This window comes from Sciurus vulgaris (genome assembly GCF_902686455.1).
Source record: "Sciurus vulgaris genome assembly, chromosome: 18".
Taxonomy (NCBI): Eukaryota; Metazoa; Chordata; class Mammalia; order Rodentia; family Sciuridae; genus Sciurus; species Sciurus vulgaris.
This window is the reverse complement of record NC_136479.1, coordinates 9,320,666-9,347,312: the sequence shown is the minus strand read 5'-3', so window position 1 is coordinate 9,347,312 and position 26,647 is coordinate 9,320,666. Positions and strand designations below refer to the sequence as shown.

Below are 26,647 nucleotides of genomic sequence, written 5' to 3'. Positions count from 1 at the left end.
ACATAAACACTTAGTAAAAATCAGTTGCTATTAGGGTAAGTTGCAGCAGCTTACCTCTACCTCCTATTATGTGGATTTGTGAGTGTTTTGTGTCCCTGTCTGCCCACAGTAGATACTCAGGAAGTGTTAATTGATAGAACTGAGTTGCAGAGGCTCCAGTAGTGAGTGGGAAATGACATTTGTTGATGCCAAGAGTTCTTAAATTGACACTAAAGTGTATTCTCTCATTTAATCTTCTCATTGGTCCTGTCAGCTAGTTGGTTTATCATTGCCATAATTCCAGTGAAAAAACTGCATCTCACAAACTTGTGAGTGACCAGCCAGGATTTCAATCCAAGAGTCATTTCAGTTGTAGGCTCCTAGGCTCCTAGGCCACTAGCCTGTGCTAGGGACTCCTTCCAAAGGTCCAAAGTGAATGTGAATCAATTATCACTGCCTGGCTTTCTCTGAGGATGTTCTCTCCTACTCTTAAACTTAAGAGCAAAAGGTTTATATTGTGTCCAAAGTACAATCTCTGTCCCCTTGTAAGCTTCGTTTAAATACCCCCCATTTCTGTTAATGCCCTGCTAATCAAACAGTGGGGGCATCTTAGACGGTTTGCTCTCCCTGTCTTCCAGCTCCTGTCAGGTGTTGCTTCTCATGTCTGCACTACGCTTTTCTCTGCTGTACCACTCAGTTGTCCTCAGGGTGTGCTTCTTGCAGTGGTGATGCTGCTCTTCGTGCTGTATGTCTCCTACTCTAGTTCATCTGCACATGAGAATGAATGATTTTACTGATGACACTGAACATGTCATCTCTCCTCAAAAAGAAAAACTTGGTTCCCTTTGTATCAGAAATAGACATTACTTTTCTCAACACTTGATGGTGTTGAATATTGGGCCCAAACACCCAACTATTAGGTATTAATACTTTATGAACAATTATTTTAAATACAAATTTTGCAGGTTACAACTTCACTATCTATATTATTTACTGAGTATGGTTCATGGTTCAAATTTTTTGGTGTCTTTCTGCATCTAGGATATTTCTTTTAAGGCAAGAATACGTTGACATTGGAGTATCATTTAGGTTTACCAGTCATAAAATTACAGATTTATGTAATTGGAGTGTCAGTATATATTTCTCTGCATCTCTTCTATTGATATCATAAGTAGATTTGAAGTAAGACAACTGTGGAACCTGAACTGTTGCTTGATCTTCAAGTTCTAGTGTGGGACAAAACTGACATCATTGGAATCATCTGTTCTGCAGATATTTTAAGGTCCTGTGTATATTTCAGAGGCTTTGCACAGATGTCATTTATCTTATTAGTATCAACTTATATAGGGGATCTTGATAAGATATGTGGTTTGTAAGCTCAGGGCTAATTACAGCCTTCTTGGGCTAGAGGGTTACGAGAGAATCTAGAGAGGTATATGTGTATTTATTAAACAAAATCCAACTAATTTGTTCTGGACTGGACTATACATTGCATTAACACTATCTGTGAAAGAAAGATTTATAAAGCAAATCAAGAGAATAAACATACTTTTATAAATACATCTCAATTGCCAGGTGCAGCCTGTAATCCTAGTGACTTAGAAGGCTGAGGCAGGAGGATTGTGAGTTCAAAGCCAGCCTCAGCAACAGCAAGGCACTAAGCAACTCAGTGAGACCCTATCTCTAGATAAATTATTTTAAAAAAGGGATGGGGATGTGGCTCAGTGGTTAAGCACCCCTGGGTTTAATCCCCAGTTAACCCCCCCAAAAAAGATTAAAATAATTTAAGCCTTAATTTTAAATATAACTTATTTCTATTAAACAGCACCTGTGGAACCCTCTCAAGAGGAACAGTCATTGTGTGAAGGTAATTTTTATGATGGACTCTTTGAAAGTCTAATCAAGAAAGCAAATTGTGGTGTGTAAAGCTGGATATTCTTTTGTAAATATGTATTATATCTCAATCTCTTGTCTAGGTTCAAATTCATCTATTAGCATGGAACTTTCAGAACCTGTTGGTAAGACAAATTCTGACCATATTAATACAGTAATATGAAATTGTGACTGTCCAGATTTAAGGTTTAAATGTAAGTGTTCTGGTTATTGTAATGTTTACAACTTAAGGCACATTATTGAGTCTTTGCTATTAGGATTTAGAAAGGAGAACTAATCAGGCATTAACACTTCCTTGATAAATTGAGTGATCACAGAACTGAGTGGAAGAGTGCTAGAGACAAATCTAGTAGTTGTGCTTTTTTCATTTATTTTGTGAAAATTTTCCTTCCTTTTTATAACTTTATTACTCTTAAGGGTTTCATGTTCCCAAGGTAATTATTAAAGTTTATGCCAAAGTTTTATTACTTAAAAAGGGTGGGGGGAAATCTGTATCTCCTAAATCCTGTCGCGCTTTTCCCACTCTCAGGGCAGGGCGTCTTGACACCGGAATAACTAAACTGTTGGGAATGTTAGGTCTCCTGTTTAATTTGGTTTGTCCTTAAAAAGTGAAACCTGCTAGTACAGCAGTCTCTCACGGTCTTTGAGTCAGCGCTCTCTGGTATCAGTAGTGAGGCTAACTTGAAAGCTATTACCCATTTCCGTTGTGAAAGAGATTTTCCTACTATGTGTTACTAGACATTAGGAAATGGAATTTACATATGTGAAGGTCCATTGGTTTTAAAGCATGTGTCTTTTAAAGTATAGCTAAGTCTTTTTCAGAATACTAATTTAAAATGTCTTACTTCAGTAGAAAATGGAGAGACAGAAATGTCCCCAGAAGAATCATGGGAGCACAAAGAAGAAATAAGTGAAGCAGAACCAGGGGGTGGAGATGGAAGGCCACCCGAGGAAAGTGCCCAAGAAATGATGGAGGAGGAAGAGGAAATACCAAAACCTAAATCTGTGGTTGCACCACCAGGTGCTCCCAAAAAAGAACATGTAAATGTAGTATTCATTGGGCATGTAGGTAAGTTGCACCTGTGGCATTTATAAGACACAACCAAAAGTACTGGATACATCAGAACATAGGACATTTTACTTAGCTGCTTTAAGATATTTAGCGAGGGCTGGGGATGTGGCTCAGCGGTGGAGCACTTGGCTGGCATGTATGAGGCACTGGGTTCCATCCTCAGCACCATATAAAAAATAAATAAAGATACTGTGTTCAACAACAACTAAAAATATTTTTTTTAGAAAGACAGGACTGGGGAGCTAGCTCAGTTGGTAGAGTGCTCACCTTGCAAGCACAAAGCCCTAGGTTCAATCCCCAGCACTGCAAAAAAAAAAAAAAAAAAAGATATTTAGTGAAACTGAGTTGAATTATCTAAAATGCCTTGTTTTTGTTTTGTTTCTTTTTGGTGCTGGAGGTTGAACCCAAGCTCTTTCACATTAAAATGCCTTGATTTTTTCTTTAACTTGCTAGATAGATTTTAGCTGGCAAAAATTACTTATTTTGGAGTTTGGGCAGATAAACAATTTGATAATGGCATGGAAGTGGAAGAAAATAAACCAGTATTTTTGTGTGTAATGTATAGTCTGTAGACCTCTGATGATTTGGCATACTGTGATATCTGTTGATGAACATTCTAAAAAGGTGCCTATTTTTTCCATGAACTTTAAATTTGAATGTGATTGAGCTTGACCGTATTACTGGGTAGTTTAATTTTGTGTGAAGTAAGAAATTAACAGTTTGGAGTAATTTGTGGATGCTTGCCAGGTTGATGGTTTAGCAAAACAAAAACCCTATTTCTTCAGATAGTCTCTAATATCTGATCTATCCCCCAAATTGGGAGAAGAAAATACAGAATTCTGTGCTATTTTTCTTCTATCTCTGCTTGCTTGCTTATTTATTTATTGTGATTATGAGGATTGAACCCAGGACATGGTAGACAAGCTTTCTATACTGAACTATATACTTGCCTTTCTTAAAAAATATTATTTTGAGATAGGGTTTCACTGAGTTGTCCAGGCCGACCTCCAATTTGGAATTCTTCTGCCTCAACCTCCCAGAGAGCTAGGATTACAGGTGTGTGCCACCACACCAGCCTTTCCTTTTGGTGTGGAAGGCAAAACTTTGAAATTTATAAAGAAGCATCTCTCCCATTTGTTAAAAAGTGAAAGGAAGACTATTAATTCACAGCTTTTTTAGCTTTTATTGCAGTCCTCTAAGTCTTCCCTTGGGGAATGTGTATTTAGTTGCTGCTGTGCTACTAGCTAGACATAGGAGTACAACTTGTTCAAAAGTTCTTTTTATTAGCAAAGCATGTCTAAGTCATCATGGTGCTGCAGGGAGACTTAGCAACCTCACTTTCCAAGAGAGAAGGTAACTAGGCTTTAAACACCACAACCTATCTGTTGTACTTTAGTTGCTTTTATAAGATTTAATTACATGGGCTGAAAGGTAGCTATAGTTGTGTTTGCATGTGTAGCAATTGGTTGCTGTTTTTTAACCTATTGCTGCATGTTGTTGATATTACTTTTAGATGCTGGCAAGTCAACCATTGGAGGACAAATAATGTAAGTCTATCTTTTGTTAAATAATAAAATTAATTTCATTAAGTGAATTTCAGGCATTGTAAACATTCATGTAGCCATACAGAGGAGATGAAACAGGTCACCCCAAGTTAAAAAGACAATAAAATCACCTGTAGGGAAGGCTGATGTCCAGTGATTTTTGCAATGTGATCAGTGTTAGCATTTTAATCACTGTCAGATGCTCAGTAAACGTTAATTAAATGTATTTCTTTTTATATTTTTTTTAATAGAAACTAATACAAAGCCCTAGATCCCAGGCAGTTTAGTCTGCTTTGAATACACATATGGTTCCTGACTGATGGTGTACAAATAACAATGATTCAGTAGAAACTACTTTGAATTTTGTTCCTTTCTGGTGTGTAATTGTACTCCCTCATGATGCTGGGCGGACACAGCAAACTAGCTTCCAGTCAGGGACCCTCAAGTTAAACAACCCATACTCTACAGTGTACTCTGTTGCCAGCATTTTTGGATATTGTGATTTTTGCCTTTTTCCATCCCATCTGTTGACAAAACACCCTTTTCTGGGAGTACATAAGATATTCAACACTTTTTTTTAAAATAGACTTTGTTAGGTGATTTTTTTTTCCCAGCTGAAAGCTAATGCAAATAGAACATTCTAAGCACGTTTAAGGTAAGGTAGGCTAAGCAATGATGCTCAGTAGGTTAGATGTTTTATATGTCTTTTCACCTTACATTGGGGTAGGTAGGGCATAGCCCTACTATAAATTGAGGAGATTTTGTAATTTACTTGGTAATAATGAAAGTTAGTTCTCCCCCCGCCGCCCCTTTTGGTGCTGGGGATTGAACCCAGGGCCTTGTGCATACTAGTCAAGCAACCAGCATTGAGCTTTATCTCCAACTTCACCAGTCCTTTAAACAGGTAAATAAGAGAACTCTTTTTTTTCTTCATTCATCAGCTCCTTAAATTTATGTGGATTTAATCAAAGCAGGTAGTCTGACTAGCCTTTTAAGATTATTAAATCATATTATAGAAGCTATTTATGTTTGAAACCATAGCTGGGCTGGGGTTGTGACTCAGGGGCGAGTACTTGCCTAAGCACGTGAGGCTCTGGGTTCAGTCATTAGCACCACTTAACAAATAAAAGATAGCATTCTGTCAATCTACAACTACAAAAAGATAAAAATACCATGGCTGGGCTTTAGTAAACTATTTAGTATTGATGAATCTTTATAATTAAGAGATCCTAAATTTTTAATTCCCTCTGTATTTAACCCATTTCTTCTAACTAGGTCATCAGAAGAGGTAGAGGGCATACATTGCTTTGCCTAGTTAAATGATCTTAATTGGTAATCTTGCCAGTTACTACTCACTAGTGTCTGAAAATTTGCTTAAAATAGGCATCCTTGACTAAGGCTCATAGATGGAAATGTCATGCCTATTTGATAATGTTTTAGGACCATATATAATGTTTGCTGGTGGGCTGTAATTTTGGGTAGCATTTCAGGGGTTCCTACACTCAGCACACTGTACTGTTGACTCTGTGGAGAACATAAAAGGTGAAAGCTAGGAACAGGAGGGCTTTGATTTGCAGTGAGTCAAGAAAAGCAGGCATTACGCAGGAGCTGCTTTAAAATTAGTGTCACTTTGACTAATGACTTCATTACTTGGATAACACTGTTGAAATTCTTTTCTTTTAGAGTGTTTATATTTACTTTGTTTTGTTATTGTTTTGCAGTGCTAGGATGGAACCCAGGGCCTTATACATACTAGGCAAGCACTCTACCACTGAGCTACAACCCAAATGCTACATTTACTTTTCATTTGGGAAATTTTTAGACTTTGAGAAAGGTTTGCAAAAGCAGTAAAGAGTTCATAGTTCATTGAGCCTTACCTAATACAAACATCCTTCATAACCATAGAATGCCCATCAAAACTAAAAAATTGACATAAGTATATTATTAACTTAAACAACAGATCTTAAATGACTTTCATGAGTTTCTACAAAAGCCCTTTTTATGTTCTAGAATTCCACAATGAACAGTTCTTGTATCTTCTTAGTCTTCAACATGACATCTTCTTAGTCCTATCCTTTATAACCTTAGATAATTTTAAGAGTTCTGTTCATTTATTTCACAAACTATTCTTCAGTTAGATTTGATTAATGTTTTCTCACAATTATATCAAGGTTATACATTTGGGGAAAGAATATCATTGAAGATATGTTGTACTTTTCTCGGTGCATCCTATCAAGGATACTTGATGTCTGTAATCGTATTTTACTTATTCAGTATGCTTTATGTAGTACTGGTGATATTAGCCAGGATTGGTTAAGGTGGTGTTTGTCAGTAATTCTCCACTACAAAGTTACTGCTTTTCCCTGTTTCTGATCATTTGAAACTATAAATACCATTTTCCTACTTTCCATGATTTTATTATGCACATTTACATTTAAAACAAAACAAAACAAAAAAAACCTTGCTTTCAGGAGCTAATTCCTTTCAAGGAATTTAAAATTTTTGCTACTTTACAGAGTAAATTGTTCACTTCTTTCTCTAACCATTTTTAGGTATTTGACTGGAATGGTTGACAAAAGGACACTTGAAAAATATGAAAGAGAAGCTAAAGAAAAAAACAGAGAAACTTGGTAAACTTTTGTGATGCAATCAATTACTTTTAAGGAAATGCTGCCCACTTAATGCTTTTGTAATTTATTAAAATATAAATTCTTAGCTGGATGTAGTGGTGCACACCTGTAGTTTCAGCCACAGAAGGCTTGCTAGAGCCCAGAAGTTCAGAGACCAGCCTGGGCAACATAGACCCTGGTTCTTAAAAATAAATAAAAATGAGTTTTTGAGGATTAAGATGAACTCATAAAGAAAAAGTTTCCCTTCACCTCATAATACACAGTGTATCTGTTCCTGGTGACTTCATAGCTTACATAGGAAATTTAGAAACCATCCAAACCTCTAGTAATGGAAACTTATTCAATGAATTGTCAGTTATCCATTCAGTGGGGGCATCATGTAACCAAAAAATTACAGTTACAGATTTTGTAATATGTAGGAATAGGAATTTTTCAGTGGCCTTTGAAAGAAAGCAAAAAACATTATTGTACTTAGGGTATTATAAGATTATATTGTAAATAAATAGTAGAAAGAATTACTAACAGTGGTTGCCTTTCAGTGGTGAGAGAAGGGTTGATTTTTTTTACTTTTATATTTTTTTAATGGTACTGGAGAATGAACCCAGGGTCTTAAGCATGCCAGCTAAGCAGTTATCACAGAGCTATACCACCAGCCCTATTTATATAATTTTTACACAGCAAAATAATATTGATATAATTTCAACAAGTAACTGGTGCTCTCCCACATGATTGGTTGGTGGTCTTTACTTTTGAAACATATTCTTTTTACACTCGTGACTTGTACTATCTAATTATAAAGTGACTATAAAGGAGATCATTATTACAACACTTACAGTGGTATTGGCATTGGTACTAAGTAGTCTTTCTGTGTGTGTTACTAGCTTATTTTCTTATTTTCATAAATAACATTTGCTTATGGAATATATAATTGTGGATATATGTAAAAACTCTGAGTCGTAATAGCATGCTTCCTCTTCTCCCCACAATTAGGGATTGAATTCAGTACCTCATGCTTGCTAAATAAGCAAGTGCTCCACCTCAGAGTTATATCCCACTAAGGTGCCCAGGCTGGCTTTGAATTTATGATCCTTTTGCTTCAGCCTCTCGAGAAACTGGTATCACAGAAGTGCACCACTGTACCCCGCCACATTTCATTCTTTCAATTTTTATTTTAACCAGCTCTGTTTATGACTTAATTTTATGATGGACACAAAGCAATATGTCATTTTTTAAATGTTTAATGGTAGAAGAATAACTTTTAAAAGAATCTCATGTTCTTAGCAATATTATCATTATTTAATTTTTTTTTCCAGGTACTTATCTTGGGCCTTAGACACAAATCAGGAAGAACGGGACAAAGGTAAAACAGTAGAAGTGGGTCGTGCCTATTTTGAAACAGAAAAGAAGCATTTCACAATTCTAGATGCCCCTGGCCACAAGAGTTTTGTCCCAAATATGATTGGTGGTGCCTCTCAGGCTGATCTGGCTGTGCTGGTAAGAAAGACATTTCCATCCATGTATTTATTGGCAACCCAACTTATATTTTCAAATGTTCAAATTCACCTTCTAGAAGTTAGAATGTAGGTTACACTGAGCTATGATAATGTACACACAATAACAGTTTTCATTTTTGTTGCACTAATCTGCCCAATAAATCTTTATAATTTACTTCTGAAAATACATTTTAAATTTTCTCTCCTGTCATTATTATCTATAAATGTGTCAGAGCTTGGTGTCTAATAAATGCTTAGCCCTCCAGGAATGTTTTGTAAGGCCTTCAGTCATTCCTCAAATATGACGTTTACTTGTGCTAGATAAGTGTTTAAATTGTAAAACACACGGTGTGCTAGATTTTAGAAGTGCTCCGCCACTGAGCTACAACCTCAGCCCCTAACGCTCAGGTTTCTATGTGCATGTATGCACTTAGGGATGGAACCCAAGGCCTCAGACATGTTAAGTGCCCGCTCTACCACTGAGCTACACCCCCAGCCCTCACCACTCAAATCTTAAGCCATCTCCACATTGTTTGATTTGACATTCAAAAGCACGTACATTGTAACTTAATTGCTTCTGTCATCTTATTTCTGATATAAATGAAAGGAAAGATGTTTTACTGCTTCAAGAGTCTGTCTTAATGTGTAAGAATAAATTCCTTGATTTCCTGGAATAGGTAATCTCAGCCAGGAAAGGAGAGTTTGAAACTGGCTTTGAAAAAGGAGGACAGACGAGAGAACATGCAATGTTGGCAAAAACGGCAGGTGTAAAACACTTAATTGTGCTTATTAATAAGATGGATGATCCAACAGTAAATTGGAGCAATGAGAGGTAAGTTTAGATGTCTTTCTGATCTTTTAATAGACATGTTGATAAAATAAAAGATGGTTTTGCTACTGTATGCATATTTCCTTAGAGTTTTTCTAAACTTCAGTTTGTTTTCTGATGAAACTAGAGTTCATTTGATTGACCTTATAATTAAGTTATTTATATTCATAGATACGAAGAATGTAAAGAGAAACTAGTCCCATTTTTGAAAAAAGTTGGCTTCAATCCCAAAAAGGACATTCACTTTATGCCCTGCTCAGGACTGACTGGAGCAAATCTCAAAGAGCAATCAGATTTCTGTCCTTGGTACATGTAAGTAACCTTTATTTCCTTCTTTTGAAAAAAGGTATGTCTTGGGCTGGGGTTGTGGCTCAGCAGTAGAGTGCTTGCCTAGCACATGTGAGGCACTGGGTTCTATCTGATCCTCAGCACCATATAAAAATAAATAAAGGTGTTGTGTCTATCTTCAACTAAAAAAAAAAGGTATTTCTTAAGTAATTTTAAGAAAATATTGGCTATACCCTGGACTTTAAAAATATTAGGAACTATTGCTCATTTTTAATTGAGTTGTATTTGAATCTTAAGAGTTCTTTATGTATTGGATACAAATTCCCTTATCAGGTACACGATTAGCAAGTATTTTCATCCATTTTACAAATGGTTTCCATGTGCACACCCATGCATGCTTTGCACTATTACTCTGCCCACTGAGCTCTACCCCAGCCCTCTTCTTTCACTTGGTATCCTTTGAAGTACAAAAGGTTTTAATTTTGATAAGGTCCAATTTATCTTTTTTTTTTTCCCCCTTTGGTGTTACACCTAAGAAAACATTGCCTGACTCAAGGTCACAAAAATTTAGCACTATATTTTCTTCTAAATATGCTCATTTTGTGTGAAATGTAAGTTGAAGGTCTCTAAATTCATTTTTTTTTTTTTTTTTTTTTTTTGCATATGGATTTCCAACAATTCAGGAACAATTTGTTGAAAAGATGATTCTTTACTAAATTGGATCAATACCATCAATTGAGAATCAGATGGTCTTCAGAGATTATTTCTGGACTTCAGTTCTCTTTTGTTGGTCTACATGTCTGTCTTAAGCTAGTACCACATAGCCTAGATTACTGTAGCTTTGCTGTTTCAAATCAGGAAGTGTGTGTCTTCAATTTTGTTATTTTTTAGATTGTTTTGCTATTCCAAGTTCCTTGAATTTCCCATATTAATGGTAGGATCAGTTTATAATTTCTGCAAAAGAGGCAGCTACACAATGTTAAATCTTCCAGTCCAAATAAAAGGGGATGTTATGTTATGAAATCTTGATTACAGAGCTGATAAAAATTAAGTTTCCAGTTCCACAAAAATTACATGATAGAGATAAGAGTGTAGTTAATTGCTGTATTTTTCTAAACTTGTAGTAAGTTTATGGAGAAGCTTTATTATAGTGCTCTGGGGAGTATTTGATAAGTAGAATGCAAATATTACAGCCAAGTTTAAGTACATTTGTGTAACTTCTTAAAATTTTGATATTTACATTGACTTTCTCTCATGGGTATTGTTTTGTTCTCAGTGGATTACCATTTATTCCATATCTGGATAATTTGCCAAACTTCAATAGATCGGTTGATGGACCAATCAGGCTGCCAATTGTGGATAAGTACAAGGTATCCAAAATTTAAAGAAATTGAATTTTGTGGGAGGTGAAATCATTGTTTTATGTTTTATTTCTAATTAGGAAACAATTTTATCAATGATACAACATCTCTTTTTAATGGTGCATGTGGTATACCATACATATTATGTATCTAGGCCATAATTTATTTTGAGACAGGGTCTTGCTGAGTTGTTTAGGCCTAGTAGGTTTCTGAGGCTGGAATTAAACTTGCCATCTTCCTGCCTTAGTCCCAAATCACTTGCGTTATAGGTGTGCACCACCACTCCTGGTCAGTAATCATTTCTTAGCAATAAATTCATTACAAGTGGGCTTAAAGGATTCCCACATTAAAGTTGATGGATACTGATAAACAGCCCTCCAAAAATACTGTGTTAACTTATAATACCACTAGCAGCATGAGTGCCAGTTTTATTATAGCCTCTCCAACACCAGGTGGACCTGAGGTTAGTCTTTGTTTTTGCTTTTTGTTTTTCTCTGTTGGGACTCCAACCCAGGGCCTTGAGCAAGTTAGGCAAGTACTCTTCCACTGAGTCACACCTCCAGCACCTCTTAGATGTTAATCTTTTTAAAAATCCATTCTTTAACTGGATTTTCAACCTTATTTTTTTAAAAGTTTCACAGTAACGATATAATTTGGTTAATTTTGTTCCCCAGTACCTCCCATTCTCCCTCTTCCTGGTCCCCTTACCTCTACTCTCCTAGATCTGCCCCTGTCCCTTGTCTCTCTAGCTTGCACATGAGAGAAAATATGACCTTTGACTTTCTGAGTTTGGCTTATTCCACTTAACATATTGCTCTCGGGTTCTATCCTCCATTTTGAAATTCTTGAAAACAAATACTGTTTTTCCAAATTTATACATGAGGAAACAGGCTTACAGATCAAGAGAACCTGAAATTGTACAAACAATTCAGATCTTCCATCATAAAATTCTTTGCTGTTTTAAAATCTTAAGCATACTTAATTATTGATAATCATACATATGCTTATGACACAAATTATTACAGAGCATTTGTTACCTCCCCTTTGTTTAAGGATAATCCTAAACATTCCACTACTTTATTTTGACTTTTTTGTTGATGCATTTTAATTATACATAAGTGGAATGCATTGTTACATATTTGTACATGCATGCAATGTAACAACAGCATTCTATTTTAAGCTAATGATTTTCTAAGTAAATCCTGTAATTCACTTGGAGCTTGTCAGCTGCTGTAGAGCAGCAATAAAGGTGTGAAACATGATTTTTTATTTTTTCATTTTATTTGAACAGGATATGGGCACTGTGGTCCTGGGAAAGCTGGAATCAGGATCTATTTGTAAAGGCCAGCAACTTGTGATGATGCCAAATAAGGTAAGAGTTAGTAATGCTCTTTGCTGTTTAGACTTTTCTCTTGAAAATGTTAGCAAGGAGGCAGAACTTTACAAAAGCTTAGCGATTCCCATTAAAATGAACCTAACTTTTTAAAATAATGATTATGTTTGACCAATGCCAAATGTAAACTTTTAGAAAGACTGGTATTTTTGTTATTCAATGACAAATGGAGGGGTCAGTATTAACATGTTAAAGCAATAAGAGCCAGGGGAAACCATCATCGCCTTTGTCTTACAGGCAGGTAAGTGCTTAAGTGACTTGGTGCACTTAACAATGAGAAAACCAAGGAAGAAAACAGGTTTAATTATAGTATAGTAAGCCTTCTTGTGTTTTGGATATTAGAAAATTATATCCAAGCTGTATATACTCTTGATTTGTTTTGACACAGAGAATTTGCCTAGGGGTCTTTTTTTTCCCCCTTTTTCTTTTTTTAAGTCCGTTCTACCTTATTGTAAATTTTTTTTCTATTGGCGTTTCAGTAAAACATGCAAAATCACTATGAAATATTCCTTTGTTATTTCTTTTTTTATACTTTTTTTTTTTTTTTAAGTTGTGAGTTGACTTGTTTGTTTGTTTATATGTGATGCTGAGGATCATGCCCAGTGCCTCACACATACCAGGCAAGCTCTCTAACCACTAAGCTACAACCCCAGCCCCCTTTGTGTTATTTCTGACAGCTCATTTGCTGATCTTTGCAGATGACCTGTTGCTAAAACACTTTCTGTTTTCCAGAGAGAGGGCCTCTGTAACACCTTCAAAGATGTTGCTTGATTGGGAATATTGACTTGAATCATCTGAACTTCCAAATAGAGATTTTTAATAGATTTAAGTGATTTTTTTTTTTACCATGCTCATTCTTAGAAAAGGTATCTATCCATTGCCCAAGTAATGTTTAAGTATTATTGGCACCTTAGAAATTGTACTTTGGGGTTTCTATTTTAAGCCTACATTTTCTAACATGATCATCTTTGCAACTGAATGTCAACTGAAAGGAAATAATGGTCAGTTTGAGTTTTTGCTCATTTGATCTGTACAGCTGTCACCAAAGTCAGGGGAGTGCATCAAATTTACTGCCGGTAACAGTACATTAAGAATATTGTGCAACTATCATCACTGTCTAGTTCCTTTTTCAAAGGAAATCCTGTACTCAGTAAACAGTTATGTGCTTTTTAAGCTTAGTTGTTGCAGTAACTTTTGGGAAGTACACACTTCAGATATTTTGTGATTGTTAGGTCATACAAGATAGGTCTACTAAATCCTGGAATTCCACAGGAATAAAATTTAACATTCATAAAGTCAAAATTCAGATATTAAATTTGGTGTTTTGTTTTGGGAAAAAGCAAGGGGGAATATATATATAAACACACACATATACATACACACACACGCTAGTTTGTACTGTGTTCTACTTTAAAATTATTATAAAGTCATATTTAGAGATCACAGGTTAGGGATTGGGGTGGGGGTTGGTTCAGTGGTAGAGTGCTTGCCTAGCATTTGCAAGGCCCTAGGATCAATTCCCAGTATTGAAGAGGAAAAAAACTTTAATTGGCAATTGTACATCTAGAATGAGATTTCATATTTATTGTCTTTGCTGCAAGATTAGGATGCATGGTATAAGAATATACATTAATGTGGTATAAATCATTATGAGATGAAATTTGGCATATTATAGTTACAGTGCAGTGAATGTCATAAAATCTTTCTTGTTTTATTTTTAAGCACAATGTGGAAGTTCTTGGAATACTTTCTGATGATGTAGAAACAGATTCTGTAGCACCTGGTGAAAACCTCAAAATCAGACTCAAAGGAATTGAAGAAGAGGAGATTCTTCCAGGATTCATACTTTGTGATCCTAATAACCTTTGTCATTCTGGACGCACATTTGATGCCCAGGTAAATTACTTATTATAGTTGTCACAGTGATGTTAAGAAAAGAGAGAGAAATTAATTAGAATTTCACTGTCTTTTGTCTTGAATATTTGTGACATGCCACTTAACTAATATTAGGAAAATTAATAGTAGGAGCCATTTATATATCACAATCATGATGTATATATCAGTCTTCAAGATGATATAAGAACTTATTAGATTGGGAATATTTTTTGTAAATTCCTACTTTTGATCAGTTGATAAAATGTAACCAATATTCACTTTGTAAAACAGTATCAGTGATATATTATTACTTAACATTTTGTTTAGTGTCATTCACTTTGACTAGAGCACAGTTGCCTTGGAAGCTGTGGTTTGTCAGACCATTCATAGCAAATAACTTAGCAGACATGAATCATACATTTTCTTCATGCCAGTAGTAACCTGAGCTCCCTGGAGAAGGACTGCAAATGGTTGGTGTGGTTAACAGAAGTTTTGAATACTGTTAATAAAGTATGATGACTAATCAGGTTAGATTTGATGTCAGTTATATAAGGTTATTTACTTTTACTGGATGTTGGTTATTGAGAAGTGAATAAAGTTATGACATCTAGGTAGCTCATGGGTGGTAATGATTAGCTTACTTCCTCCAGGAACATAAAGGAATGGATTCTCAGAATAAAGTTGGCCTGCTGAATTTTTAAAGTTTACCAGGCACTTGCCGTTTTCGGTAGAGTATGATACTGAAATTCATGCTTTGAAATCTGGTGTCCTGTAACAAAATTAAGACCCATCATCTCTTAAAACAAAGATAAATTACTGTTCTATTGAGATGGGTTACATTAATTCTTGTGATACTATGTGACACTTTTAACACTGAATTTTTTTTTAACTTAGAAATTTATATTTTCTTATTTGGCAGATAGTGATTATAGAGCACAAATCCATCATCTGCCCAGGGTATAATGCGGTGCTGCATATTCATACCTGTATTGAGGAAGTCGAAATAACAGTGAGTTCATTTTAAAATGATTGGATTGTTTATTTACTTATTTATTTTGATTAAGATTGTTCTACATTGCTGGGTACGGTGGTGCACACCTATAATTCCAGCAGCTTGGGAGGTTGAGACAGGAGGATCACAAGTTCAAGGCCAGCCTCAGCAACTTACTGAGACTGTGTCAAATTAAAAAATAAAATGGGCCAGGATGTGGCTTAGTAGTTAAGCACCCCTGGATTCAATCCTTGGTACAAAAAAAAACTGTTTTATGTTGAAAGTTTCTGATGGGCAATTATGGTACATTTTTATTTGCACTCCTAAAGGTTGCTTGTATTTGGCATTTTTCTGATCTTCTTATCCTCTTTTCTTGGATAGGCCTTAATCTGCTTGGTAGACAAAAAATCAGGAGAAAAAAGTAAGACTCGACCCCGTTTTGTAAAGCAAGATCAAGTATGCATTGCCCGCTTAAGGACAGCAGGAACCATCTGCCTTGAGACCTTTAAAGACTTCCCTCAAATGGGTCGTTTCACTTTAAGAGATGAGGGTAAGTGATTTTAAGTTGATTTTTAGGGTCCCTAGCACAGTCCACATTGCTATAGGTTCAAAGGAAACCTAGATTCATGTTCAATAATATTTATCTAACAAATGTTTTGAGTTGGATGTATTGAACAGCAAACAGAATTGACCATACTATATATGAAGATTAGTGGATTTAGAAGGTAATAAATCCTTTGTAATAAGTATGAAAAATACAGGAGTATTTATGGCTTTTTTTTAATACATAGTTTTTCAGAGGTATGATATTGATGTCCTTTTGTGTGCATCCTTTCTGCCAACCTCTGAGTGATGCAGAATAGCTGTAATTTTCCTCTCGGGTTCATGAAATTTGATATGAAAACAGAATGAGCCGGGCATGGTGGCACACTCTTGTAATCCAGGTGAATTGAGAGGCTGAGGCAGGAAGATCACAAGTTTGAGGCTACCTTCAGCAACTTAGTGAGACCTTGTCCCAAAATAAAAATAGAAGAGCTGCGAATGTGGTTCAGTGGTTAAATACCCCTAGGTTCAACCCCTGGTACCAAAAAAAAAGACCCAGAATGACTGTTATGAAACTCTTCTTTGTGGGTTGTTAATATTTCTCACTTAGATAACTATTTAAAGATTAGAAAACTTCATGGTTGAAATACAGAATATTGAATTCATATGGTAATTCCAATCCCTGTAGCAAAAATTTACTGAGTATCTAAGTGTTAAGAACTATGTGAAGAATACGTCACCTAACCTTAAAGAAAACAGTAAAGATAGTGTTTCTTTAAATTCCTTATCTTAAAAATCTTGATCAGGCTGGGGCTGTAGTTCAGTGGTGGAGCGCTTGCCTAGCACATGTGAGGCACTGGGTTTGATCCTTAGCACTACATTAAAAACAAACAAAAAAAAATCCAAAATTATTTTGTCCATCTACAACCTAAAATTTTTTTTTTTTTTTAAATCTTGGTATAGTGAAATTGATTTTAGGCTTAGCCTATTATTCATGTTAGTTACCAGTCAATACCTAATAATCTGGCAGACAGAAGAAAAGAAAATGTAATAAGGATTTTTATCTTAGAATTGTTTTTCCCCCGAAAGATAACTTGCCTTTTTTAGGTTTTCACAATACCCCAATGGTTCTGTATCCCTCTTTCAGTCCATAGGAATACTATTGGAAGGATGTTTTCACTGGATTGCAAGCTACTTAAGGATAGGCTTATTTTTTTAAGTACCTTTACATATAATTTGTGCATGAAATTGACCTGTTTTAAGTGCATAATTTAGTGAATTTTAGTGTGCTTACAGAGTTCTCTGACCATTACCACATTCTAATTTTAGTACACTTATAGTACCTAAAAAGTCTTGAGCCCTTTATAGTTACCCTTTATTCCTACCCTCTAGCCTTTGACAACCACCGATCTTTTTCTTTTTCGGATTTCCATAAATAGAATCATAAATATGTGCTCCTTTTTGTCTAGCTTATTAAATTTAGCAGGTTTTAGAGGTTCAGCCATGTTGGTACATATACTATTATATATTTTTTTTTATTGCTGAGTGATACTCCATTGTGTGGATAGGCCACAGTTTGTTTATCCAAGAATAGGTTTTCTTTACAAAGGGACTATCTCTTTTCCAGTCCCCCAAATAAGACCTACTTACTAATTACCTTAATCACAGCTTTGATGATAAAGCCAGGTAGTTAGTATTTAATACCATACATAGACGTGCTGTTAACTACTGAAAGTTTGTGGTTTTTGTTTTTAATTTCATTTCTAGGTAAGACCATTGCAATTGGAAAAGTTCTGAAACTGGTTCCCGAGAAAGACTAAAGCATTTTCTTGATGACCCTGCACAATACTGTGAGGAAAATTGACTGCAAAAGCCTACTTCACACCGCCTTCTCTTATTTTCTGCCCATTGATAAACCTCTTCCCATATTTTGCAAAGAGAAAATTCACAGCAAAAGTCCACATTATGTCAGCTTTCTCATATTGAGAGCTCTGCTATGCCACTGTGGAATTTTTCCCAAGATCTCCCCTCTCCCTTTCAAACTGCTTCCTTGGACAGATTTGGCAATAGCTTTGTAAGTGATGTGGACATAATTGCCTACAATAATGAATACCTACAGGAATTTTTTTATTTTTCATTTTCCCCTTAGGCATAGTCTTTTTTCCCCAGGCAGATCATTCTGAGTGTGCGAGTGTGTGTGCACATGTTACAAAGACAACTACCATGTTAATAAAATATTCCATTTGAAACCCTTTTCGGTATTTGAATTGCTTTTGAATAATGTTTTTTATCTGGATGTAACATTGTTGCATTAGCTTTTTAACTTTTCCAAGTAATTGAATACATTTTATTACTTGGACTTTTCTAAACTCTTTCCCTAACCACTACTCTAAATGAGGCATTTACAAACAATGTTGAAGTTTGTATTAAAAGAAAGAATTAGTTTGACCCCTTCTTTTGATGGTTAGTGCATACATACCAGTTATTAAACACCTTTATGCAACTGTGATCCTGCTTTACTAATTAGGTCTACCAGTTACTTTCTGCCAATTTATATTTTAACATGATTTCTTAAACACAGTAAGTTGTTTTAAAATAAAAGAACAGCATACTGTTGTTTTTGTAAGTGAAGCTTAATGAAATTGTGCCCCTACAGAAATTCCGTTAACTGGTTAAATTAGTGGAATTTACAATAAAGAAAGCATGTTGAGACCTGGCAAAAATGCCTCTTAGTATTTATAAGAGCTGCATGCATCTAGTATGGAAACTATCAATTACAAGTGCCAGTTTTACAAGTTACTCAGTTTACTCTTTGTGTCAGTAACTATAAAGGTTGGAAGATCCTTGCTGGTTTAAGCTAAATCCCAATCCAGCAACTCAGTGAACACATACATAGAATCATCATAATCTGCACAGACTAAAATTAACAGTGATTAAAATAGAATCAAGCACAGTGTAAGTTTTATGTCAATTGTATGAAACTGAGTTTCTTAAGTATAAGCTGAAATTTGCTAACCATGACTTGGATGAACCACAGTGCAGCATTGTGGCTTTTAGACTGAAGGCTGACTTTCTGCTACAACTATCATGACTTTGAAATTTTCCATGAGAATGAATGAGAAATGGAAGAGATCATTTCTGGATATATCAGAGCCTCCTTCCTGTTGAGTGAGTGTTGCCATTTATCAGAAAGCCTCTTTTACATTGTGATTTATCTCTAAGATACTTTGTATTGTATGTTTAATAATGTTCTTTCCCTATAATCTTACTACTCAGAAAAGAAAAGCCTAGTCAGTTATTTCCAGTCATAAATCATAAAATCTAATATTGTTTTCTTAATTATGAAATGAAATGAATGAAATGAATGACTACATTTTATGGAAAGGGCAAAGTTATTGTCCTACAGCTCCTTAGAACTATACTTGTGGCTATGAATTGCATGAAATTTAAATTTTATCATGTCTGCAAATTTCTGGGCTTTTATTTTTCTGGGAAATAATGGGACCTTTAATCAGAACATAATAGTTCTTTTTGTACTTCCATGTTAATAAGGAGAAATACTAGCAGTTGCTTGGATTTTAATGAATCTTTACAAGTTTAAGAGTCACTGAAATCATTTCCAAAAATAGGTTTCCCTTTTTTAATTAAACACATTTTTTAAAACCACTTATGTTTGCTGTTAAACATTTACTCTATTAGGATATTATGTGCATGTTGCCAAGATACTTAAGTAAAATGACTTGGACAGCAACTGTGAATGGGCCTACCTCTACAAAATAAGAGTAAAAATAACAAACCTAAAAAAATTTGTTGGATTCAATCTTAACACGGTTGTAAGATTAATCAACACCATACATTTTATGGGCTTTGAAATTCTTCAAGAAGTGTTCCCACTTAAAGTGGATGCATTTAAACCCGTGGTTATACTGGCTAGTCATTTGAATAAGGAGATAATGTGTCTGATATGAACTTGGGAGTGTGTGCAGATGTTTGTTGGATCTTTTAAAGAGCAATACAAATTCCTATGCTGTCATTCTGTCTTCTGCAAGTACAAAATGTTTATATGGTTGACAATGCAAAATAGGGTAACTGGCTGCATATTTAAGATACTACAGACCTAAACATTTCTTCCTCTATACCTAGCATACATTAGCTATGATTTTGTTTGCATCTTTTTATATTAATCTTTATACAACTTTCATGCTAGATTATTTAATTATAGTCCTTTAAATTAATAAACTGAATTTTAAGAGATACCATTGAAGAAAATATCTAAGTAATTGCCATTTTAAACCTCTATTTCTTATTGTGGAAGAAGGGAAAAGATAATACTTTTTGTTTTTAATTTGCAAAAAATTTATCCAGTGAAAATATATGTAAAATCAATCAAGAGTTGGACTGAGTGTATATTACCATGAAATTAACTGACAAATAGTCAAGTGTTCTTCAAATAATTAAACCCATGTATATTTCTTGTTTTGAATTTAAAATCTTGAAATATGTGGTAATTGAATGTAAAAATTTAGTAAACTGTAAAAGTATAGGTTATTCACTGTAATGAGGTAATTCAGACTTGTCTGCTAGTTGAGAAAACTGTAAAAACTGCTTTTACAATACCAAACTTTGAAAGTGAGTTAAACAATTACTGGCATCCTCTCAGTTGAAGTGCTGCAAATATTTTGGGTCATACTTGCAACCAGATGCAGTTTTGCAACCTAAGAAAAAGTTGAACCTGTGGTCAAAAACTGCTCCCATGATGAACTTTTGTTGGAAAAAAACAAAACAATAAAACCAAACCAGCTAAACTCTCTGGCAGTCTTCAGGAACACTAGTAATTACTCCATGATCTTGGATGACTATTAACACATGACAGCACTCTGGCACCTTTCAACATTGGCATGGACTTGCTCATGGACTGCTGCTTCATGGGTGATAGCTTCATTGCTTTGGGTAGGGATTTAAGGTAGTCAGGGGACAATTATGCAGTATTTATTACAGCTCTTAACATCAGACAACTTTCAACCTTTATACCCTTTGTGAAAATTCTGGTTACAGCACTATAGCTCTGACTGTAGAATGATTAAATGTTATATTCAGTGTTGGCCTACCTTATTAGAATAAACTGTGCAATTAATCCTCTCACAGACATATGTAAGGTAGATACATAGCAGTCAGCTGGATCTGGGGTATGTTTATCTGTCTCCAAATACTGTACTTCCTCCAGCTAATTTTTCAGTGATTCTAGCAGATGCCATCTAATATATTCATGATCGTGTTTCATTTTTAGATACCGCCTTCCATGGCAGCAACTTGTTAAATACATGTAATTACATATGCACAACTCAAAAGATGCATTAGGTTTAAATGTAGCAGTTATTTATATTAGATTTCATAGTAAGTGGATAAGAAGTGGATTTTTTTTTCCCCAGTAGTACTTCAATTGATTCCATTTGAACTACTTTATTGCCAGAATTCAGATAGAATAGATTTGGTTCAACTTTTTGATGGTTTGGGCTCTAGGATATTCTTGATTTTCAGTATCCTAGACCTTACTGAGTCTTCCCTTCAATAACTACACTTCTCACATACCTCTAATCCTATGCTTCCTTGAAAAAGTAATATGCTAGCTGAGTTTACTAAAGATTTTGACAAGGGCCTGGAGGTGTGGGAGTGGAGAGTAAAACACTGTTCTCCAGTGTAAGCGAAAAGCAGACAGGCACTACTTCTGATGAGGCAGAAAACACCAGGCTTTCTTAAACCCTGAGACCATAATTGTCTTTTCTGCCTTGTCACACATGCCACTGTGTCCTTTAAAACTTAACGTGGAGACCTCAGGTTGTGGACGGCATAGGTGAGTCGCATTTTGTGCTTCCTGAGGCTCCCCTCTGCCAGGCACGTTAGCTTAGTGCTTCAGATGTCAGCCCAAGTCCTTGCTACCTCCTTTCCTGCTGCCCGGGGAAGTGTCTGTGCTGGAGCTGGAGCTCTGGCGCTCCTCAGGTGACGTCCTCGCCTCCATTTCCTCCACATGCATTTGGTGAAACTGAGGTCTGAGCCTGCAAGGTCTGCATTATAGGGACTCACACATTGGGCCCTCAGAAACGTACACACTTTAACTAGTTTCTTCAGTTTGTTTTAAAGGAAATGTAGATCTCTCTACATTTAGTGACTAGTTTTTACTAGACAGCTAGTTAATACCTAGATCTCATTTTTTTAAAGAGAGGATTAAAGGGAACTGATTAGGTTTGCTGAGTTTTGTAACCTGATTCCAAAGCATGGAAGAGTGCCCTAGGTAGGAAAGAAACCTTTTTCTTATGATTTGTAGCTACCTACTGTGCCTGACTTGGTGCCTGTGTGAGGATTAAGCCCTTAGTCTGCTCTTGCAATTATTCAAATGACTGAAGTTAAATTTTGCTTTTGTAATAACAATAAAAATTGTCACCTTCCCTTTTGATGGACTTGTCTCTTTGTTTATAATCACCTGTGTTGTAACATTCTGTGACATTTTCTGTGTAGTCCTTTATTTTGTATCAAGTATTGGAACCATCCACCAGACATTTGTTGGATGGATCTAAAAATTAGCTCAGTCAAGGAAGGAATTTACAAACATCTGCTTGGACGTACTCTGCAGGGCTTTTGTATAATATATATGACACGACACAAAACAAGCAGCAGCCCTGTAGGAAGGGTTGTATGAGACAATAAATATCACAGTGTGGTCTTGCATGAACAGTAGAGCTGAGGAGACAACAGTGATGAATCTGTCAGAACTATGAACCTTTGCATTCAGTACCTCTAAGAAAGATCAAAAGACCAAATGGTACCTGCCCCTCATTATTGTGCAAGGGCAAGAAAAATTACTGATAAGCAGAGGTAGTCATGCAGTGGTTAAATGGATGGCAGCAATAGGTCCCTTTGTTTGCTCATCTTTAGACCATGAGGTAGAATGAGTTCCTATTTCAACTATTTTTAGGTGAAAGCACCTAAAATTTTGGTAGCTGGTCTCTAGCGTAGGTGTTTGGCATTATACCAGCCTTAGCTTAGACAAAACTTATGAGCAAGCTTGTGATAAAGCAGTGATGTATATCTTTAGTTGTAAGTAAACTTAAGTGACTGCCCAGTGGCTGACCATATTTTTTCTACTTTCAAATAACTAGGCTTCCAACACTGTCCATTAAATGTGTCCTTGGTGTGGTTTTGCTGATAGAAGAGTTTTCTTCAATGTTTTGCACACATTTGGCACATACTGGGTAGAAAACTGATGGAGTTTTATACTGGATGGCACATGAACTAGTTTTAGAACAGGCACTTACCATCAAAGCATCTTAAAATAGAATAGCATCAAAACCTTGGCTGTGTGGCTTTGTAATGGAGAATTTATGTTCCAAGCTAGAATAAATAATGACCAAATAAATTGAATTTTAAGCTTTGCAAGCCAAAAAGGGCTTTAAAAATAAAAAAGTTGAGCATCTTTGATCATGTGAAAAAACAAGTCCTGGGGGAAAATTTTTTTTTTTTCATTTATCAGGCAATGTCAGTGAAGCAGTTACCTATTTTACAATTTTATGGCCACTTTGATGCTATATGGGTAATTTTAGAAATCATGTACTGTTTATGGCATCCCTTTTTTGTTTCCTTATTCTCTGTAGAATTAGTTATAAATGTTGGTCTTAAAGGTGAAAGTTTTCTTAACTATTGTTAATGTACTTTTTCTTCAAATTCTAAAGAATTTGCACCCAATTATTTGCATGAAATATTTTCCTGTTTTCTACTGAAAATTGCCTAAAACAAGGAAACAAATTCTTAGCTAACAAGAGTACTTTTTGTTATTTATATGATCTTTGTGTTAAAAATCAGACCAAAATTTTCTCTTAAAAAAGTGTGGAGTCTCACTGGATGGGCGCTTCATGTTTTCTTATCGAATTGCTCATATCTGTCTAACATTTCTCTTCAATGGAAATAACAAGCAATTAGGCAGTTAAAGTTTTATAGTTTATACAAGCTTAACTTGTGATTAAGGCATTTTTACCAAAAATGTCCTCTGGTTTGAGTTTAGTCAAGGGTCCAGCTCTTAGTTAATACAAGTATATAATTTGACCTTTTAGGCAAGGGCAATAGGAAAAGAATCACATTTGTTTTGCATCCTTCATCATGTGATTATATTTAGGCTGAAATTTTATCAGGCAATTTCACCCCACTTCACTGGGGAAGAGGAGAGTACTCCTAAAGGATTTTGTGTTTGCTCATACACTACAATTACTTAGAACAAAAGCAATGCACATCACTAATTGCAAATAAGTTTTAGGATAAGAAAGTCATCAAATAATAAGATTCATAGGTGTAATTATGATTTATAAAGAAGTTATTGCAAACAAAACTTGTGTAGAGAGGGTTCTTTCTTTAATTAAGGTATAATATGCATACAGTGAAATGCAGATTTTACAATGAGTTTGTCAAGTGTCCACAGTTGTGTAAATGTTCCCTTTGACATACAGCATTTCCAACACCCCAGGAAAGTTCCCATCTGCCCCTTTCCAATCCATCTCCTGCCAAAGTAATGACTGCCTGTTTTTGAACTATATATCCATAGAATGATATGACGTTCTCAATTTTGTCTTTTCCACATCACCTTTTAGAGAGTAACACCTGTTCCATCAGTAGTTCATTCTTTCATATTGCTGGGTAACATCCCACAATTGTAAACATCTGTCCTTGAAGGGAGATTTAATTTTGCTTTAATTAGAATTATGTTGATTGCAAACATGGCTTTCTTGAAGAAAATATGTATCATTAAAAATGAAAAGGTGTAAAACCAAAGAGAAAAGATTCACCTCTTCTTCATCTACTTTTATAAAATATCAATTTAGTGATCCCAAAGTGGAGAAATAGTAAATTTCCTTCTAATTTCCTTGTCCAATCTTGAATGCACTGCCGTGTTCCCTCTAAATGATATACCAATTCAAACACTGGACTGTCCCTATTACAATTACAGGTTGCCTGGGCAAGCTGCAGAACTAACTGAATTTAGTTCTAATTAGCTTTTTTTTTTAAACTGGGGACTGAACCCAGGGGTGCTTATCCACTGGGACACAGGGTCTCATTAAATTGCTTAGAGCCTCGCTAAATTGCTAAGGCTGATTTGAACTCATAATCCTCTTGCCTCAAACTCCTGAGCATCCAATTAACTCAGAGCTAAATCCTTTTTTCTTTCTTTTTTGGAGGGAGATGGAGGGTAGCTTTATTTTATTAAATTATGTGCATAACTGCTTTTATAGATATCCTTTTATTTGATTCTTTATGACATCCTAGCCTCTGTCTAGGGATTAAACCCAGGGGTGCTCTGCCTCTGAGCGATAACCCAGTCTTTTTTGAGGCGGTCTCACCTGCTAAGTTGCTCTAGCATAATATTTCATAATGTCTATTTGAAACCAACTTAAACACTGGGCATGGTGACACACCTGTAATCCCAGTTACAGTGGAGGCTAAGGCAAAAAGATTGAAATTCAAGGCTAGCCTCAACAATTTAGGGAGACCCTATCTCAAAATTTCTAAAAAAATGTAAAAGGCTGTGGATGTAGCACAGTGGTAGAGCACCCCTAGGTTCAATCCCCAATACCAGAAAAATAAAGCCTACCTAAAATGCATTCTGAACTGCCAAACTTATGACAATAACATTCATCAATTATACACTGATATTAGGTAAAAGATTACAATGCTACAAGTTATCAGTTACTTATCACCAAGGATAAAGAGAGACCAATGGTACAATTAACCAGTTTTTTTTCTTTTTTTTTTCTTTTTTTTCTTTTTTAGGGGAGGGATATAAGGGATTGAAATCAGAGGAGCTTACACTAAGCCACATCCCCAGCCCTTTTTATATTTTATTTTGAGACAGGGCCTTGCTAAATTGCTGAGGCTGGCTTTGAATCTGATCCTCCTGTCTCAGCCTCCTGAGTAGCTGGGATTACAGGCATGCCCCACTATGCCTGGCTATAAGTTTTAAAAAAAGAAAAGACCTATAAATCTTTTTTTTTTTTTTTTTTTTTAATGGATACTGGGACTTGAACCAATGGGTGCTTTTACCATTGAGCTACATCCTCAGCCCTTTTTATTTTGAGAGTCTCAATAAGCTTCTCAGGGACTCACTAGTTGCTGAGGCTAGCCTCAAACTTGTGATCCCTCTACCTCAGCCTCCAAAGTCACTGGGATTAGAGATGAGTGCCACCACACTTGGCTTAGAAATCACTTTTTTTCCCCCACTAGGGACTGAACCCAGGGATGCTCTGCCACTGAGGTACATACCCAGCCCTTTTTAATTTAAGACACAGTCTCACTAAGTTACCCAGGCTGGCCTTGAATTTGTGATCCTCCTGCTTCAGCCGCCTGAGTATCTGGGATTACAAACGTGTGTACAACTACACATCTTTTTAAGTTCATGACAGCTTACACCATTTACAGTGTTTACAATATCCAGCTTTGTGTACCTTATTTTGTCCTCATAAGCTGTAAACAGCCTGTGGTAGGTACCTACACATGGACCTGGGTGCTGTGGATTTAGAGATGAGGTCATTACCTGGAGAGTTTCAATGTGTGGGTAAACCAAAAATGCTAACAAGTAATGCAATAAATGCTCTATATCTTAAAGAGTTAAAGTATTTTTATATATGTTATCCTGGATGTTAAAAAGAATCCGGGCACAGTGGCACATTCCTATAATCCCAGCAATCTGGGAGCCAAGGCAGGAGAATCTCAAATTTGA

At 35.6% G+C, this 26,647-nt stretch overlaps 1 protein-coding gene across 2 annotated transcripts in view; it reads left to right on the top strand.

Moving 5' to 3' along the window:
• Positions 1–22,342, top strand: part of GSPT1 (G1 to S phase transition 1) — a 32,152-nt gene extending 9,810 nt beyond the window's left edge. The window contains exons 2-15 of one of the 2 annotated variants that reach the window (XM_079121415.1): positions 1,805–1,846; positions 1,956–1,997; positions 2,726–2,941; positions 4,458–4,491; positions 7,041–7,118; positions 8,432–8,612; positions 9,289–9,443; positions 9,612–9,752; positions 11,005–11,098; positions 12,381–12,461; positions 14,205–14,378; positions 15,277–15,366; positions 15,730–15,898; positions 17,659–22,342. In XM_079121415.1, the coding sequence (XP_078977541.1) occupies positions 1,805–1,846; positions 1,956–1,997; positions 2,726–2,941; positions 4,458–4,491; positions 7,041–7,118; positions 8,432–8,612; positions 9,289–9,443; positions 9,612–9,752; positions 11,005–11,098; positions 12,381–12,461; positions 14,205–14,378; positions 15,277–15,366; positions 15,730–15,898; positions 17,659–17,711 (1,550 nt within the window). In that variant the 3' untranslated portion in view covers positions 17,712–22,342. Of the gene's footprint in view, positions 1–1,804; positions 1,847–1,955; positions 1,998–2,722; positions 2,942–4,457; positions 4,492–7,040; positions 7,119–8,431; positions 8,613–9,288; positions 9,444–9,611; positions 9,753–11,004; positions 11,099–12,380; positions 12,462–14,204; positions 14,379–15,276; positions 15,367–15,729; positions 15,899–17,658 lie in introns of both variants that reach the window. The other variant, XM_079121414.1, reaches the window with a different exon arrangement.
• The last annotated feature ends 4,305 nt before the right edge of the window (positions 22,343–26,647 follow it).